We start from the raw sequence: 20,194 nt of genomic DNA, 5'->3' as shown, positions 1-20,194 counted from the left end.
CGTCTGTGGGGAGGTCCCCCTGGCTAGGTCCGGGGTACCCCCTAGGGAGCTAGAACTCAGCCCTGGGTGGGGCTAGCCTTGGACTGGGTCTCCCAGAGCCTCTTCGCACTGCGTGCACAGGGCGTCAGCCTCCTCGCTTTGTGCGGCTCTGATGTGGCATGCTGTGCAGAGGCCTTGAGCCTTTATCCCTGCTTCTGGAGGTGCCATGGCTGTCGGCGCGTAAACTCTTATGTGCTCCGGTGTGCTTAAGATGAGCGTGTAATTGTACGCGCAGCTATGCGTTCAGCCATAGATATGCGCCCTCTGTGCACGCAACTTATGCGCGCAAGGTTTTATGTGCGTGTAAGTTTATGCACACAAGTGCTTTGTGCGCCTATCTCGATTGTGCGTTCTCGAACGGTGAACGGGCGGCGCGGCCAAATAGGGCCAAGATGGTGACGGTGAGCACGCGGGCAAAACGGCGACCCCCTCGCAGGGTCTCCACATGGGTAGACCCTCGGAAATAGCCGGGGCCTGGCCCTGTTAGGGCGGATCAACCCGGTGGCACTGGTCCCGTCCGGTGACCTGTGCTCCTCCTCGATCCTTGGAGACCGGATTCAAGCAGAAGATTTCTACCTTACCTTGTCTTCGGCGCTTCCCGGTTTCGTCCCAGGCGGGTCTCCGGTTGCGGGGGGAGAGGGTAAATACCTTCACCGCTGCACTCGAGGGTGCACCCGCTGCCTCTCAGCTGTGCCCCGAGTATCGGGGGCTAGGTCCTCACCTCGATTTCGGGCCGCCGGACCGAGGCTTGCCACCGAGGGACCACACAGAAATCACCTCGGGAATCTCAACTGGGGGAGGGACCCGAGGGTATCACAGCAGGAGAGTGGGGCTCGTCTTCAGGTAGGTTTCTTCTTTAATTTTGGATTTTCTTCTTTGAATTTGGTTCTAACGCTGGTGAGAGCGTTGCAGATAGTCCCTAACTGCTATGGAGATGGAAAATACTGAAGAGCTGCACTTTCTGCAGGGGTATATGTACTAAGGGCTGACGTCAGATTGAAATCTGATCCATCTCCAACTGCTAACAGGAGTACACTATACCCATTGGTCCTGAGTCCATCTGCTACACGCTAGGAAAGTAGAATTTATCCTTCAAAAGTACAACAATCCCTATAGGGAGAGGTTACGTCCACATCTACTGGAGATGGAGAATACTGGAAGGCTGAGGTCGCTGCAGGGGTGTATGTACGGTGATGTCAGCTTTGAAATCTGACTCTAATTTCATCTGCTTGCAGGGGAGCATAACCCAATGGTCCTGAGTCCAGCTAGCTACACGCTAGGAAAGCTTTAATAAATAAGGCCCATAGTTAGCAGGAAACAGGAAACTGCAAGTTTACAACCTTCTTCTTCCCACAAAAAAGTCTTCCTGAAATTCAACTGCAGCAAAACTTCCCCAAACAGATACTCTGCTTCAACAGGGGCGGATTGACCTATCGGGGATCGGGCTTCCCCCGGTGGGCCGGTCACATCTGTCACGTGATTTTTTTTTTTTTTTTTGTATTATAAAATTTTCCAACCAAAGTATTAGGGGGCGCCGCGAGCAGTGGTATCCCGAGGGGAGCCAATGCCCCCGGGCGCAAGGAGGCCCATGCGGCTGCTGAGCAGCGATAGACAGATGGGCAGGGCCGTGGTGAAGCTCACGTCACCACGGCCTGAAGAAAAAGATCGCGTTTTAATGCGCTGATGCTCCTCTCCTTCCTGCCTGTGCGGCCCGGAAGTAAACGTGCCGGAAGCCACGTGGCAGAAGGAGGAGGGGCATCAGCGCGTGCAGAAGAGGAGCAGCGCTTACGGGCCGCTGCGATGATTCGCGGCGGCCCAAGATGATCAGGGCTGCTGCAGAGGCCATCCTGCGGCGACCCTCGAAGAGGAGGCCCAGAGGTGAGAGAGAGGCTGAGGGTCTGTAGAGTGTGTGTGTGCGTGTATGAAATGAGTTGAGAAATTGTGTGTGGGAGTGAGGATCTGAATGTTCGCAGAGACAGCATGTGAGAGTGAGAGCCTGTGTGTGTGTATATGAATGATTGTATGAGAGAGAGCATGTGACAGTGAGAGCCTGTGCTTGAGTAAGACAGCATGTGGGAGTGAGAGAGAGCCTGTGTGTGTGAGAGTCAGACAGCATGTGCCAGTGAGAGCCTGTGTGTATGAATGATTGTATGAGAGACAGCATGTGACAGTGAGAGGCTGTGTGTGTGTGTGAGAGAGAAGAGAGAGAAAGCATGTGAGAATGAGAACCTGACTGTGTGTTTGAGGGAAGAAGATAGAGAGAAAAGAAAAAAAAAAGACAATATAAAAGGAATTGGCAAAAAAATAAGAAAGGGAAGGTGGAAAAAAAAAGCCTGTGACCAACCAATTAGAAAACTAAGATCAGCCAGCAAAGGTAAAAAAAAAATATTATTTAGTGATTGGCACATGTAATCTTTGGGAATGTGCAAGAATAGCACTTTCTCTATGCGGATTTCACAATGTACGAGATCAGCATGGAGAAAGTGGAAGCCCACGGGGCCTGCACAGAGGAGGCAGCAGAATGGGCTTTAGTGTCAGTAGCAGCAATCGGCGCCTCCCCAATAGCCATGCGGCAGCAGTGACAGTGGCAGCAGAGGAATGAGAGAGGTTCCAAGGTTGTTGGCAAAAGAAAGAGAGGGGGTCTGCCTTTAGTGTGTGCATGTGTATGAATGGGACTCTGCCTGGGGGTGTATGTGTGTGAATGATAGGTGCCTGCTTGGGGGGTGTGTGAGAGAATGAATGTGTGCATGCCTGGGGGATGGGGAGGGAGTGGTGTGAAATGAATGGGAGCCTGCCTGGGGGTCAGTGTGTGAGTGTGAGAGATGAGTGTGTATGAGAAAATCCAAGGGAGTAAGAGTTTGAGTGTGTGTGGGGATGTCTGTGGAGGGAGAGTGTGTCAGTGTCAGTGAGAGCGAGAGGTTATGATGGGTATAAGAGCATGAATGTGTATGTAGTGACAGTGCATGTGCGAGAGAGAATGGACATGTGAGTATGTGTGAGAGAGAGGATAACCTCCTAATCCTCGACAATACAGGGTGACTGGAAATAAAGAGCTCCCACAGAAGGGGACAGCAGGGGCTTTTTAAAATCCTTATTAGTTTTCATTATTGAATGTTATTTGATATATGTACTGTTTTGAAATATTTTATTAGTGTTTGGGACATTGTAAAAAATATATGATTTTAATTAATAGAAATTCTATTTATCAGTAGTTTTAAAATATTCTTTTATTATGGTTTTACTATTATAACTGATGCTTTATGTTTCTTGATTTTATTTGTTTTATGAGGAATGGTGGTTCTATTTTTCTATTGTTAATACATGGAGTCTGGCTTCTTGGAGTTTCCATTTCAGTTTTTGTCATTTGTGCTCCTTCATTTTGTATTCTGTATTTGGTGAGAGTTTGTGTTTTGCATGCAAAGACTGAGATGAAGCATTTTTTAGCATGTGGTTTCTCTGTAGGGATCTGTAGTAGCTTGGCCTGTTCTGTTTTCCTGATAGGAGGTGTATTGATATTTTAGATTCTGGTGTAATATTTGTGGTATTCTTTTTCATAGGTGGGGTTGTTATTCTTTGAGTGTTGGCAAATAGTACTGTGTTGATATGGGAGGACCATACCAAATATAGGGGTGTGTACATATATATGTAAATTATATTGTATATGTAATTGGTTACCCATGGGCCAGTATGGAGAAAAATCCCCCGGGCCACTATTTTCCCACAATCCGCCCCTGTGCTTCAATACAACACTGAATGGACTAACAGAAGAGTCAAGATGCAGAGTCTGGTAATCTAATCTAGGACAGAAGAGTTGGGTGCAGACCGTTCTCCATCTTATGTTCTTGTGGCTCACCGCTGATGGACAGGGACTAGATAAAAATAAGGAATCCACAAGAATTGCAGGAGAAAATCTCAAGGTAGATAGAACTGACAGGACTAAACAGTATAAGCTAGCCAAAACTGATCTATATTTTGATGAGAAAGTTAAAATAAAGTAGATCTTTCTGGCTATTAATGGTGCATGGATGTGTGAACACTAAAATCCACAGGTGTGTAGGCCGCAGCACATAAAAGAAACCTAAATATAATGTACAAAAGCACTGTTCATCAATACATTTATGAAAATGTCACTGGACAACAAGAAAACGATATTGCACAGGAGGTATACAACGAAAACAGACAGTGCCAGAGATATGGGAAATGAAGGAAGGCAAAGCAAACATTGATATTAACCAGACAACTTTGGATAACTTTAAACTCAATAAAACTGTCCGGTTAACTTTAGACCTGCAATCTGGCCAGTCAGCGTTACCCAGACAATTCTGGTTGGCTAGCGCTGGCTCTCCAGTCCTGTCTGTTTTTGTCCAGCTAAATTTTGTCCTGGTAACAATCTGCCCAGACAAAATAAAGCTGGTCAGCAGGGGAAATTTTTAAAAGTCAAAGTTTGATCAGCTAAATCCCAAAGTTAGCTGGACAAACTCTTTGAATATTGACCCCATTGTGAACAAACTGCTGTATATTTGTAATGGCCCACTTTTATCCTACATCAAGAAAATCCACCTCAGCTCCATAAAAAAAAAAAAAGGATTACTCATAACATGCTGTAAGCTACAACACTGTGCTCTGTATAGTGTAACCACATCAGCAAAAGCTGGTAACACACACACAAATTTAAACAAGAGGGAGTGGATTCTTAAGATAAGAAAAAGGTTAACTGGAGAGAGACCACAGAGAAATATTGACAATTATAACAACTGCTTTTAGGGGTACCAGTCATTCTAGCACTGAAATAACAAGAAAGCAAACAAGTTATCTGCACAGCAGGAGAGTGCTTCCCTGGCCTATAAATGAAGCAGAAAAGAGACATCCATTTACCACTACCTCTCTAGCCGTTAAACATGCGCTGGTGTCAGTTTCTCAGTGTACTGGGCTCATCACTTTGATTACACTATTGATCTGCCTCTACCTACGAACACCACAATAATTATTATGCCTGGCTCATAAATCACCATGCCTTCCATGTGCAACACTTCCATACTTAAAGCCAACCCAATCTTCTCCAAAGAGTGGCGACAGAGGCCGGAGGCGCCAGTTATTAATCAAATCCAGAATACATTCTCTAAATGCTCCCTTTTTCCCTTCCCCCTCCTTCTCCAAACCCCCTTCTCAGTTTTACTTCTGCCCTACAGCTGCCTTCCTGGAGAGTGATTTATGGAGGTCTCACCGTTAAGTGCCCCTCGTGATGATCAGGAAAATGTATGAATAAGTACTGCGTGGCCACCAACTGCATAATGGAGTCACCCAGGAATTCCATCCGCTGATTGTGACCTCTGACAAGAGAAAGGGAGAGGGGAAAAATATATATCAATAAGAACTCAGGAAAAACACAACTGGAAATATAGTCGTTTAAGCTGCATGTGGTTTGTTTTCAAATAGGCTCTCAAGAGGACTTTTCTGGTAATCACAAGGTTGGGAGGCAGAAGGGAAGGCTGAAGCTGGGTGGCATAAAAACAGGATTGAAATTGTAAGCCCACTCAAAGTCTGACCCTCAGGGAAAGTAGACACCGGCCCTAGATACATTACAAAAAATGTGCTAAACCTGCACAAGTGGAGTAGTTGTGTTGCTGGCAAAGGCACAGGTGCTTGCCAAGGAAAGCCATAAAATGTGCTTCTCTATTATGCATTTTACAGTTTTCCAACAACCGGATAACACAGAAAGATCCAGGCCACAACTCGAGGAAGCTGGTATGTATAGAAGATATGGAACAAAGGCCAGCCTATGTAGGGTTATTTTGGAGTCTTCCAACTTTAAAGGCATACTCCCAACCACAGAGGTACCCTTACCTCCAATAGCAGGGGGGAGGGGGGGGGGGGTCAGGTCTGAACATGGTAGAGAGACATAAAATATGCCCATAGATAAGAACCTCTTAGTTTACCCAGTGTGACCAATTTTACCAGCATACTGGGCTGCTGAAGACAGTTTGCTTACCTGTAAACAGGTTTCTCCATAGACAGCAGGATGGATTAGCCATGTGCATGGTGATGATGTCAGATAGCACTGACATGGACCTAGCTTTCAGAGCTCAGTAAAAGTCTTACTGAGCATGTGCAGGAGTTTCCGTGTCCATGCGCGCTGCCTCGTTAGCCCCATAGGTCTCTTCCAGAGCTTAAACTTTAGCGAGGCTGTTGACTCTCCAAATGGGTATTAAGCAATGCTTTTTCATCCTGCTAAGCAGAATTGCTTACCTGTAACAGGTGTCCTCCGAAAACAGCAGGATGTCAGTCCTCACACATGGGTGACAAGTTAGCAGAACTTTGACTGTGCCTCACTAATCTTGCCCATGTATTGCTATGTGTGCCTGAGTCTAAGACCAACATGGAGACTATGGCTCACTCAGAATCCTCTGCTGCCTTGGCCTGCTTGCAGTTCTGGCCATGGGAACCTTAAATGCCCTATTGACCCTGGTTTGGAGAAACTACAGGAGATATCTGGACAGCAGAAGGAGATGTCAAAAACTTATGATGGTCACAAAAAAAAGCAGAAGGAAAAGGTTAGAATCTCACAGGCTAATGTTTCCACTAAGTGGTACCAGCGAAACCAAAGTCTTGGAAACCTCCCTGAAGGTGAAAACGTGACAGGACAAAGGACTAAGAGTGATGTTTTGCTATTCTCCATCTCCTCACCCCGAGGAATCTTGTTTTAGTTAACCTGTCTTTCTTAGCTGCTGTCGTTACCCCCCTCTCAGTTGAATTTCCCTGTTAAAATGTAATTTTCCAAACCTAACTTGTTTACTGTAAACCGACATGATGTCCACAATGAATGCCGGTATATAAAAATGTTTAAATAAATAAATAAATAAATGTAAACATTAGGCAAGTGAGCCTCATTTTGGGAAGGGGATCAGGGTAACTTAGGTTTTATTTATCTGGTTTTGTCATAAGAAACTTTGTACATGATACTCCCCATAAGAGTCAAGCAATTTAGGGATTGAGACTGTCTGTGTTATCTATAAAAAGAAGACTTTACTAATGTACGGAGAGAAACCAAGGGTAGAGCTTCTCCTGAGCTCTGGCCGGAGAGGTCCTATCCCCTCTGTTCCTCCCAAAGGTGCCTGCATTGCTTATTGATATGCAATAATAAATTAAAATGTGTTTCTACTAAATTTGGTATGGTACCTTTGTGTTCATGGAGAAGCGCCTTTAAGCTGATTTAACGCTTAACAGTATCCACATGAGGGCCCCTTCAATCTTGTCCTTTAGCATAAGTAAGTGAAGCCAGCTCAAAGAGGAGGCAGGCAGGTCTCGTGAAGTCTGACATCCTGCTGTCCTCAGAGAACACTTGTTACAGGCAAGCAAGCAAGCAACTCTGCTTTCTCTGAAGACAAGCAGGATGGCAGTCCTCACACATGGCGAATCCCTAGCTACAGATTGCCCCCAACAAAAAAGGAGAAAGCAAAAACAAGTGCCAATGGGCACAACAGTATTTTTGTTGGCAACAAGCCTTTTTTCCATTTTATATTTACCATATGAGGGGCAGCCTTAAACAAAAATAAGCAGCACTAGGAGAGCGTGGATTTGGGTTTTACACCTCAAACAAATTCCACTGGTCAGACTGGCCAAACCTATTGTTGTTTTGGCCATCTCTGCCCAAATAATAATGAGATGTGAATGTGTGGCGAGAACTCCACATTGTAGCTTTGCAGATCTCGTCCATAGAGACTGATCACAGGTGAGCCACCAACACTTGGACAGCGTGAGCCTTGACATGACACACCAGATTCAGCCCTGCCTGGGCACAATAGAAAGAAATGCAATCTGCTAGCCAATTAGATAAAATCTGTTTCACAATGGCTGTCCCCAATTTGTTGGAATCAAAGAAACAAAATGTTAGGTAGACTTTCTATGGGCTTCTGTTTGTACCAGGTAGAAGGCCAAGGTTCTTTTGCAGTCCAAATTGTGAAGTGCTTGTTAACATTGGTGGACATGTGGCCCGGGAAAGAATGTTGGAAGGATGACTGACTAGGTAAGATGGAATTCCGACACCACTCCTTAGGCAGGAACACAGGATGGGTGTACCACCCTATCATGATGAATCTAGTATAAGGTGGATAAGTTACTAGAGCCTGGAGCTCACTGTCTATGTGTGCTGAAGTGACTACCACTGGTCACAGGAGCACGGTAGCTCAAAGGGAGCTTTTATAAACTGAGTCAGTACTATGTTGAAGTTCCAAGACCAGCAGGAGGTCTAATGGAAGGCTTCAAATGAAGAAGACCCTGCATAAATCGGACAACCAAAGGTTGTACAGAGATGGGTCTACCTTTACTTGTCGGTGATAAGCGCCAATTGCACTAAGGTGAACCCTTACTGAGCTAGTTTTGAGACCAGTCTCGAACAGATGTAGAAGAAGCAGGAGAAAAGATCTAGAGCCTTCCATTTAAATCCATAGAACTTCCTAATGGAATCCTTTCTTGCAGTTAACAAAACCTGAGATACATCATCGGCTAAGTCTAGAGGTTGCATGGTGAATCTCTCAACATCCAGGCAGTGACAGCCAGGGACCTGATGCTGGGAGAGCGTAGCCTATCTTGATCCTGAGCGATGATATCTGGGGAACTGCCCAGTTTCATTGTTACCATGATGGATATCTCCCTGAGGAGTGGAAATCAAAATTTGTCTTGGCCAAAAGGGGGATATGAAGATCATAGTCACCTAATCTTTTCTCAGCTTCGACAGTCTTCGACACTAGCAGTATCGGAGGATACGTATACAAAAGCTCTTTGTCCAAATCAGGACGAAGGGTATACTACCAGGTCAGGGAACCCATGAGCAGTGGTGTGACATAGATGCTGTAGATCATGAGTGGCCTGCAGCCAATGAGATATAAGGATCCATTGGACTCCCTCATGTGCCAAGGGAATAATATGTATGGTGGATGCCACAAATCCCAACATGCTAAATATGACCCGTGCTGATGTCTGCTGACTCATTTGAATTCTCTCCACTGAGGATATCAAGGTGATAGAAGACTTGGCTATTTCAACAAGCCTTCCTTTAATCTGGGACCTCCCCAGCTACAGGCACATTCCAAGGCCCTCTAGTCATCGCACCCCCTTTACCGCTATTGTAAATATTGTTGTATGATTGTTTAGTTCCCAGTTTCCTTTGCCACTGGCTCCTTCCCAGTTCGACTACCCCTGTTTTATTGTAACTTTCGCTATCTTCTTGGTTATGTTAACGTTATTTCCCCTTGTTCCATGTAAACTGATATGATTTGATCTGTATCATGAATGTCGGTATAGAAAAGCATTAAATAAAATAAATAAATAAATAATAGCCCTCTGTTGTGGAAGGAAGGCTTTTGCCTGAGTCATGACTAGCAGAGCTTGATAAACATCAGCTGGTAGGACAGGCTCAAGTGGGATTTGAGCAGTAGTTAAAAACAACCCTAGTAACTCCAACACCCGGATGATCTTGCGCATTGATTCTGTGGCACCCACCTGCAACGTGCTCTTGACCAGCCAATAGTCCAGAGACCTACATCCACCCTCAGCATGCATAGGCGTGTCACCACCATGGCAAGGCATTTGGTAAAGTCATTCATGGCTGATACTAGACCAAAAGACAATATGTGGTAAAGGATCCCCACCATGAAACTGAGATATTTCCTTATTTATTTATTTAATTAATTTGATTTATATTATGCTTTTCAGGCAATTCAAAGTGGATTACATTCAGGTACCCCAGTGGGCTCACAATTCAGGTTTATACCTGAGGCAATGGAGGGTGAAGTAACTTGCCCAAGGTCACAAGGGCAGCAGCAATATGGGGGGACAAAGGGAAGAATATCGCTATGTGAGTATAAGAGTCCTTGAGATTACAAGAGCAAGAAAATCATCTGAACCTTTTATTTTGATAAATTTGTCAAGGATCTGAGATCTAGGATCTGTTGGAATCAGAAAATATTGGAGTAGAATTCCCACCCTCTTTCCTCTGATGGAACAGGTTCAACCACTCTGCTCTCTAAGAAGGAGGAGAGCTCCTGATATAGTGAACTGATTTGTGGAATACCCAATAAATTTAATTTTACCTTCTTTTATGATGCCAAGGAACTACTGTGTGTGAAATTACACTGGATCAACAGTTTACATAAAACCTCAGCCTATCTCCAACTAGGAGGTCCTCTGGCACGGGTACCAGGATGCAGGCTAAGCTCTCAGCAATCCAGACAAATCCCTGTACCAAGAGTTGACTGGAGTGCTGTCTGTGGCTTAGGAGCCTTCTGCTGCCTTGAATGGGCACACATGGCCTACTGTGATCGAGACCTTGGGGGAGAATAGTGCTTTCTTGGTTGGAAAAAGTACCTCTTCTGCCCTAGCCTCTGATACCTTCTGGAAGTAGAGGGCAGGTCTTTGGTAGAAGTGTAGAGTGGATCCTTGCTACTTTTGCTTCCACCTTATCTCCGAAGAGATTTTTCTCTAAAACATTCCACATCTGTGAGTCTTTCCTGGACTCTGGTCTGAGGCCTGCAGCCAGGCGAGTCTGTGAGCACTAATTTCCATGGCAGAAATTCGCAATACAGTCTAAAAAACATCAAAGGTTGGGAGGAGTTAAGATGGCTGCACGTATTGAGTCCTAAGCAGGAGCTCTCTGGGTTATTTGATACTATTGCCGAATAATGCCTGCCAAGAGGAAGGGAAAAGTTCGGACTTACCCGTCCGAGTCGACCCCTTCCACAAGTTTTCAGACAGAGATCACCGGCTTTATGTACCCAACAATTCAACAGTGGAGAGCCGAAGAAACTGATGCGCGTGATGGCGTGGAAGAGTAGTCTTCGCCGGCAGGGGAGGTGTCTCTTAGTCTGGAGCAGAGGGAGCCGCCTGTTCAGAGAATAGCTGAAGAGACGAGGAGCGGAGATCCGGCAGTGTTTCAAACCGGACCGAGTCCGGAGGGCCCCTCATTGACTCCCGATGGTATAATACCGAGATCCCTTACATCGAGTCCGGTGGAAGAACAGAGAGCTGCGGGATTAACTGAAACCAGCGTAAGGCTGGAAGGAGGTATGTCTGCAGAGAATACCATAAGGAAGGAGGTAGTCGCCATTCCAACGCAGCCTGCACAGGTGACTTTAGACTCCCTTTGGGACTTTATGGCTGGGATGGCTTCGGCTATAAACTCCTTGAATGAGAAAATGGAATTATCAAATTTACAAAGCTGTCAAAAATCTGCCGCCATACAAATCAAAGTCGATGTATTAAAAGAGAAAGTAAACGGTTTGGAAGAGAAAGGCAAACAGTTTCAGCAGTATAAGATTGCAGCAATTAAAGATTGTCAAGTACTATCCAGACGTATGGAATTTACTGGAAATAAATCCAGACATTTGAATTTACGTTTGACTAATTTTCCTAGGGTAGTGGGGGAAATTCCTACACTACCCTGAAAAATTTTTCCTTGAAAAGCTGGAAATAATCGAAGGAAATCTTCCATCTATTAACTCTTGCTTTTTTCTCCCTACATCAAGACGTTCAGGAAACCCTACCAGTGTTCCCTTCACAGGGAACCTGACAGGTTTCTTAGAAGATTCTACCTTTGATGTAATAAGTAGAGGAAACACTTTTGGTATCGTTTATTACAGTTAAAGATATCGGCTTGGTGATGAAATCATACTTTAAGAAATATCCGGTTAACTTCCATGAGGCTGCAGTAAAAATCTTCCCTGATTTGGCCCCAGCCACGCAGGCCAGGCGTCGGGGTTTCTTAAACCTTAGACAGAGGCTGTAGGGCTGGGTTATACTGTTAAAATTTGTTTCCTTACAAAGGGAGATGAACGCTTTGTATTTTTCACTGTTGAGCAATTAAAAGAATTATAGAGGCCAGGAAAGTTAACATACTAACCCAGTAAAAGTAAATATGGAATTGTTGTTATGTGCACTATGATAAGATTATGGGTTTAATTTCTTTTTTTGTTTTTCTTCCTTAAAAGATTTTCAATCTCCTCTCACTAAGTATTCTGCTGGGAGTGGGTTTTAATAACTGATTAATGTTATAAAAAAAGTGTTTAAATTTACCTGCCAGGCTTACAAATTTCAAGTGGATAGTTTATTGTTGTTGCTTAAGATTTTGGGTGAAACTGGGGGCAAAAATGTGATTATGAAAATTAATGTACCCACAGTATTTCTTTATAAGCAAATTTGATTTTATGTATTAAAAATGAATAAATAAAGAATTAAAAAACAAAAACAAAAAAAACATCCAAGGTTGAGCGAAGTATGTGTTTTTCTGGACTCTGTTCCTTTATCCAGTAGTGACTGGAGAATGTCTTGCTACTTCTAGGAAGCTATTCGGCCATCCCCTGCATCAGCTTCAGCAGGTCCCACATATACTGGCCCATGAAGAACTAGTAAGAGGCTATGCAGGCATCCAGCATAGCCCCCGGAAGAACTTTCTCTCAAAAGTGTCCAGGGTACAAGAATCTTTCCCCAGGGGCACCAAGGAAGGAGTCCTCTGCCTCTTGGCTCTTGTGAGAGCAAATCTGATCACCACATATTCTTCAAGTCTTGTTGTATCTTCTTGTCCAACTCATCCTTAAAAATAGCAGATGCCAAAACTGACTGGGAGGCAGAAGGCACAGCCACATCTTCCTTGAAACGGAGAGGTGTATCAGTGGCAGACAGTGACACAAACCCCATATCTTCTGAGAAGATGAGCATTCCTCACCATGGGATCACTTAGAGGAGTTCTCAGCAGCCACTGGATCATCCCTACTAACAGTATCATGCATTGATGGAGGCTGATGCTTCTTCAGTTTCCTCGATGTCCAGCATTGGAACTTCTCAATGCTGGTGTCAAAGAGGCGGAATTCATTGCCTTCTTCAATTGGGAACAGTCAGATGATGGTCTGTCCCTGGGTTTCCCTATTGGCCTTCAACATCGAGGAAACTGACCAGCTTCCCCGTTGCCAATAGATTCTTCCTCCATCGATGTAACTCCGAGGTCCCTCAGTGTGATGCCTCCAATGTTGATAAATCAGACTTCTGGTGCCCAAAAGTGTTTCCCCATTCAGGACCATTGTTCTTTTGGAGTCATGGTTGCGTAGTTGTGACACCTCTGGACATCATGCAATGCCTCCAGGCATAGGACATATTTATCATGAGGATCAGTGATAAACATGACCCTGATGTACGGAGAGCATCACTGGAACTGCTAGACATGGCTCGACTGAAATATAAAACCTACCTAAGGAAACTATTGAGTTAGAAGGCTGAAACACCACTGCAGAGCCCCGTGACAAACAATCCTACTTTTAAACAATCAGAGGCATAAAGCAGGAGCAGTGAGGAAAACCACAACTGGAGGCTCTGCAGAAAAAAAAAAAGACTGAAAGGGCCCCTGCATGAAACATGTGGTATGTCTGAACATCATGCTAAGCTCTAGAATTTTTGACATAAAATTTCCCTGCTGGGCTCCATTGGATGATGTTATCCATGTGTGGACTGTAATCCTGCTGGTCTTCAGAGAATCCTGTTACAGGTAAGTAAATTTGCTTTCTCTCCATTAACAAACAGGCATGAACTAGCCATAACCTACGTGGAGTCCCAAACTGAGGGGAACACTGCAGAGCATCTACTGACACCAGCAACCTGGGCCCCATCAGTGGAGATTGGAACACTCTGTGAAAAGGCTGCATAAAACTGCTTGTCCAAAGTTACTAGCTTGGGAGCACTTCCAACTCTACCCTGTTTTTGCCCCGCCTTAGTTGTCAATATCATTTGGCAGATGGGGTATTGTTGCTGATCCCCATTTACACCAAACAAGTGTTGCCTTTAGCTAACTCCTTCCTAATAAATGTCTTATTGTACCCTGAATCTATAAAGGCTTGAGGAAGATAGTCATCCAGTGCAACTAGGATCATAAAGTTCAAAGCCCCTCACATGGATCATCTACCAAATTACAATATTGCAATTTTGCAAAAGTATTCACCCATTCTTGCTCCCACTTTTCATTCTCCCATTGCGGGCAGTCCTTTCTAATGTGTTCTCTCCCTCTACAATGGAAGCAGGCCTGTTGGATTGGTTCCAGTCTGATTTCAACAGTCCTTAGAAAGGGTGTGGTCCCAGACAACAACACAGAAGCCAATCCAATGTAGCAAGAATGCAACCAGAACAAGAATAGATTGGTGTCAAGAAATGCTTTAATATGACAAATGGTAAAAACCAATGCTCGACTCAGGCCGCGTTTCGCCCATACAGCGTGGGCTGCTTCAGGGGCTATGTTTATAGAAACAACGTGAAAGAAAAGATAACCATTTGGACAATGTTAATAAAGGAAATTTCTTCACAATGACTATTATGCTGAGACACTTACCTGTGCATTCGTACTGTTTCGAACTGTAAAACTTAACTAGATTTCAAGCAGTGGACAAATACAGTAGATTTCCAGTCTGCTGCGATGCCAGTCAGTTCACAGATGGTGCGCTGAGCTATTGTGCCTAAGCCAACATCTGTAGCTGCATTACAAGTCATTGTGAAGAAATGTAAATTAGTTATACAATGTTAGGTTCCATATTAGGAGCTACCACCCAAGAAAGAGATCTAGGCATCATACTGGATAACACATTGAAATCATCAGTTCAGTGTGCTGCAGCAGTCAAAAAAGCAAACAGAATGTTGGGAATTATTAGAAAGGGAATAGTGGATAAAACGGAAAATGTCATAATGACACTATCACTCCATGATGAGACCGCACCTTGAATACTGTGTACAATTCTGGTCACCGCATCTCAAAAAAGATATAGTTGCGATGGAGAAGGTACAGAGAAGGGCGACCAAAATGATGAAGGGAATGGAAAAGCTCCCCTATGAGGAAAGACTAAAGAGGTTAGGACTTTCAGTTTGGAGAAGAGATGGCTGAGGGGGGATATTAAAGAGGTGTATAAAATCATGAGAGGTCTAGAACGGGTAAATGTGGATCGGTTATTTACTCTTTTGGATAACAGAAAGACTAGGGGGCACTCTATGAAGTTAGCATGTGACACATTTAAAACTAATCAGAGAAAGTTCTTTTTCACTCAATGCACAATTAAGCTCTGGAATTTGTTGCCAGAGGATGTGGTAAGTGCAGTTAGTGTAGCTGTGTTTAAAAAAGGATTGGATAAGTTCTTGGAGCAGAAGTCCATTACCTGATATTAATTAAGTTGACTTAGAAAATAGCCACTGCTATTACTAGCAACAGTAGAATGGAATAGACTTAGTTTTTGGGTACTTGCCAGGTTCTTATGACCTGGATTGGCCACTGTTGGAAACAGGATGCTGGGCTTGATGGACCCTTGGTCTGACCCAGTATGGCATGTTCTTAACATTGTCTGAATGGTCATCTTTTCTTTCACGTTGTTTCTATAAACATAGCCCCTGAAGCAGCCCATGCTGTATGTGCGAAACTTGGCCCGAGTCGGGCATTGGTTTTTACCATTTGTCATAATTAAACATCTCCTGACACCGACCTATAAATGGTGTGCCACAACCTTCCTTCAGGTGACTGCATTCTCTCTTGTGCTGCTCTAACTTGCGCTCCTATTCTATGTCTTTCAGTCATAGGCCAATACTCATCCGTGTGCTTGTTTATTTTACAGAAGGAACATGGCACTGGAGCTGGTTCTGTTTTAAGTTTACCCCTTCTTACCAAGGGTTCTGCCTTTTCTTCTTTGTCATAGGGGCAGCCCTCTTTCTCATATCCATTCTCTGCACAAAGTGAGCAAAAGGAAAATACATCCGGACTCTTATATAAAAATATAAGGTATGCCATACTGGGTCAGACCAAGGGTCCATCAAGCCCAGTACCCTGCCTCCATCAGTGGCCCATCCAAGTCACAAGTATCTGGGCAAATACCCAAACATTAAACAGATCCCATGCTACTAATGCTGGCAACAAGCAGTGGCTATTCCCTATTGATTAACAGCAGTTTATGGACTTCTCCTCCAGGAACTTATCCAAACCTTGTTTGAACCCATCTACACTAGCTGCCTTAGCTGCCTTAACCACAGCCTCTGGCAATGAATTCCAGAGCTTAATTGTGCATTTAGTGAAAAAATGTTCTCTGATTTGTTTTAAATGTGCTACTTCCTTAACTTCATGGAGTGCCCGCTGGTCCTATTATATGAAAGAGAAAATAACAGATTCATATTTACTCGTTCAAGTCCTTTCATGATTTTATAGATCTCTATCATATCCCTCCTCAGCCGTCTTCTCTAAGCTAAACAGCCTTAACCTCTTTAGCCTTTCCTCATAGGGGAGCCGTTCCATGCCATTTATCATTTTGGTTGCCCTTCTCTGTACTTTCTCCAGGGCAACTATACTTTTTTTGCGATGCAATGACCAGAAGTGCACACAGTATTCAAGGTGCGGTCTAACCATTGAGCGATACAGAGGCATTATGACATCCTCTGTTTTATTCGCCATTCCCTTCCTAATAAATTCTAACATTCTGTTTGCTTTTTTGACTGCCACAGCACACTGGGCTATCAACGTAACATCAAATCTTTTTCCTGGGTGGTAACTCCTAAAATGGAGCCTTACATCGCGTAGCTACAGCATGGGTTACATTTCCCTATATGCATCACCTTGCACTTGTCTACATTATATGTCATCTGCCATATGGACAACCAATCTTCCAGTCTTGCAAGGTCCTCCTGCAATTATTACAATCTGTTTGTGATTTAACTACTCTGAATACCTGTACCCTTGCTACTCAGGAGGGTAGATACCCCTGAAATTCCCTTTTTCTTCTGACTCTTCAGTTGTCTTTGCTTTGAAGGTTGTATCAACTGAGGGAGACGAAGGTTGTATCAACTGAGGGAGACGAAGAAAACAATCAAGTTGGCAAAAAATCAAGCAGAAGAGAGGATTGCCAAGGAGATAAAAAATGGTGACAAAACATTTTTCAGATACATCAGCGAAAAGAGAAAGGTCCAAAGTGGTATAGTGAAATTGAAAGGTGGTAATGATCAATGTGTGGAGACAGACGAAGAAATGGCAGAAATATTAAACGAATACTTCAGCTCTGTGTTCACTAAAGAAGACCCTGGAGAAGGACCATCTCTACACAACAAGAAACTGGAGGGAAGTGGAATAGATGAAAATCCTTTTACAGTAGAAAATGTGTGGGAAGAGCTAAAGAACCTGAAAGTGGACAAAGCCATGGGGCCTGATGGGATTCATCCAAGGATATTGAGGGAGCTCAGAGATGTTCTGGCGGGTCCGCTGTGTGGACCTGTTCAATAGATCCCTAGAGAACGGGAGTGGTGCCGAGAGACTGGAGAAGAGCGGTGGTGGTCCCGCTTCACAAGAGTGGGAACAGGGAGGAGGCTGGCAACTACAGGCCGGTTAGCCTCACTTCGGTGGTGGGAAAAGTAATGGAGTCTCTGCTGAAAGAGAGAATAGTGAACTATCTACAGTCCGGAGAATTGATGGACCAGAGGCAACATGGATTCACCAGGGAAGATCCTGTCAGACAAATCTGATTGACTTTTTTGACTGGGTAACCAAGGAATTGGACCAAGGAAGAGCGCTCGATGTCATATACTTGGATTTCAGCAAAGCTTTTGATACGGTTCCGCACAGGAGACTGGTGAATAAAACGAGAAGCTTGGGAGTGAGTGACAAGGTGGTGACCTGGATTGCAAATTGGTTGACGGACAGAAGACAATGTGTGACGGTAAACGGAACCTTCTCTGAAGAGAGAGCGGTTTTAAGTGGTTTGTACCGCAAGGATCGGTGTTGGGACCGGTCCTGTTCAATATCTTTGTGAGCGACATTGCGGACGGGATAGAAGGTAAGGTTTGTCTTTTTGCGGATGACACTAAGATCTGCAACAGAGTGGACACGCCGGAAGGAGTGGAGAGAATGAGACGGGATCTAAGGAAACTGGAAGAGTGGTCGAAGATATGGCAGCTGAGATTCAATGCCATGAAGTGCAAAGTCATGCATATGGGGAGCGGAAATCCAAATGAACTGTATTCGATGGGGGGGGAAAGGCTGACGTGCACGGAGCAGGAGAGGGACCTTGGGGTGATAGTGTCTAATGATATGAAGTCTGCGAAACAATGCGACAAGGCGATAGCAAAAGCCAGAAGAATGCTGGGCTGCATAGAGAGAGGAATATCGAGTAAGAAAAGGGAAGTGATTATTCCCTTGTACAGGTCCTTGGTGAGGCCTCACCTGGAGTACTGTGTTCAGTTCTGGAGACCGTATCTACAAAAAGACAAAGACAAGATGGAAGCGGTACAGAGAAGGGCGACCAGGAAGGTGGAGGATCTTCATCGCATGACATACGAGGAGAGATTGAAGAATCTAAATATGTACACCCTGGAGGAAAGGAGGAGCAGAGGTGATATGATACAGACTTTCAGATACTTGAAAGGTTTTAATGATCCAAAGGCAACGACAAACCTTTACCATAAGAAAAAAATCAGCAGAACCAGGGGTCACGATTTGAAGCTCCAGGGAGGAAGATTCAGAACCAATGTCAGGAAGTATTTCTTCACGGTGAGGGTGGTGGATGCCTGGAATGCCCTTCCGGAGGAAGTGGTGAAGACCAGAACTGTGAAGGACTTCAAAGGGGCGTGGGATAAACACTGTGGATCCATAAAGTCAAGAGGCCGCCAATGAAGAGTGGGTGACTCGCCAGAATGATGGCTACTGCCTGGAGACAATACCCTTATTCAATAAACATACACATGGTTACTGTGACTCCAACATCACTCTAAGCTTCAACAGCAAGAGGAAATGTGGAAAAAAGGATTTGCACTCACAAAGACGGGAGTAGCTGGCTTGTTACGGCGGTTACTACCCCAAACCAAATATCCAAATTACTACCTCCACCTTCCTCTATTCCTGATGCCTTTCAACTAGCTTGATCACTCCATTCTTATACTTCACTTCAATGCATATCCAGCATAGTTCTCTGATTCAACAGCAGGGGAAAAGAAAAACTGTTACTTCACACATCCAGCAGAGCTCTCTGCTTAAACGGCAGGGGAGAAGAAAAAAGGATTCACACTCACAAAGCGGGGAGTAGCTGGCTTGTTACGGCGGTTACTACCCCAAACCAAATGTGCCTGATACTTCACTTTCAATGCATATCCAGCATAGCTCTCTGCTTCAACGGCAGGGGAGAAGAAAAAAACTGATACCTCACGCATATCCAGCATAGCTCCCTGCTTCAACGGCAGGGGAGAAGATAAACAACCAATAAGGGCTGTATAACATAATCTGGGTAAAAACAAATAAGCATGGGTGTAGCTTGCTTATTGCGGCGGTTACTACCCCTACTACCTCTAACTACTCAAGCTAGATATTTCACTTGGATGCAGCTCCATCACCGCTCTCTACATTAATGGTGGGGGTGGAAGGGAATTAGAACCAAGAGCTAAGAGAAACAGATAAGTATGAGAGAAGAAATGAGGGAAGCTTGCTGGGCAGACTGGATGGGCCATTTGGTCTTCTTCTGCCGTCATTTCTATGTTTCTATGTTTCTATCTTAGTCAAAGCACATATTAGCCTCTGGTGTTGGCTGATCACCAGGTTTACGTCCATGGCCTCAATTCCTTGGTATCGGCAGTCTCTGGCCAAATGTACTCACTTCCCACAGTTGAAACAAGCAGAGTAGCCCAATGGCTGTGCTTTAAGTATGTAGTACTGCTCTGAGGACTGTTGTGAGGTCCTATGTTCTCACTGCCATGATAGGAAGCCTGCACGATTGTCTCTCTAGTCTCTGCACTATTTCCGGCATCAACTCAGCCTGATGGAAGACGTCTGCTACTTCCAAGGCTTTCTTCAGGGTGAGCCCTGGGTGTCCACACACCCAATTCCGCATGGATCAGTCCAGCCCATCCCATCCAGTAACTGCTCCAAAAGAAACTGATTAACCTCTTCAAGGCTGGTATTCACTTTAGGCTGTAACCACTTCCAGCCAGCATCTTTTAGCTAATGGAAAAGGCTTCATGGGGTTTCCCCTGGCTGTACTGTACACCACAGCTTGCACTTTAATTTTCTGAGTCATGCTTAACCTCTGATCTGTGATGGATCTAAGAACCAGTGTCGGAGGGGGCACCAAGGATCATAAACTTTCCTCAATGTGAGGGATAAGAAGGGAGAGGCATC

At 44.5% G+C, this 20,194-nt stretch overlaps 1 protein-coding gene across 1 annotated transcript in view; it reads right to left on the bottom strand.

The window, feature by feature from the left end:
- The window catches only part of DROSHA (drosha ribonuclease III), a 401,585-nt gene that overhangs the window by 61,081 nt on the left and 320,310 nt on the right, over positions 1-20,194 (bottom strand). Inside the window, 1 exon segment of the mRNA XM_029587136.1 lies at positions 5,264-5,369. Coding sequence (XP_029442996.1) covers positions 5,264-5,369 — 106 coding nt within the window.

This window comes from Rhinatrema bivittatum, chromosome 2, assembly GCF_901001135.1.
Source record: "Rhinatrema bivittatum chromosome 2, aRhiBiv1.1, whole genome shotgun sequence".
In the NCBI taxonomy this organism is placed as follows: domain Eukaryota; kingdom Metazoa; phylum Chordata; class Amphibia; order Gymnophiona; family Rhinatrematidae; genus Rhinatrema; species Rhinatrema bivittatum.
Note: the sequence above shows the minus strand (reverse complement) of the source record. Positions and strands in the feature narration are given on the sequence as shown.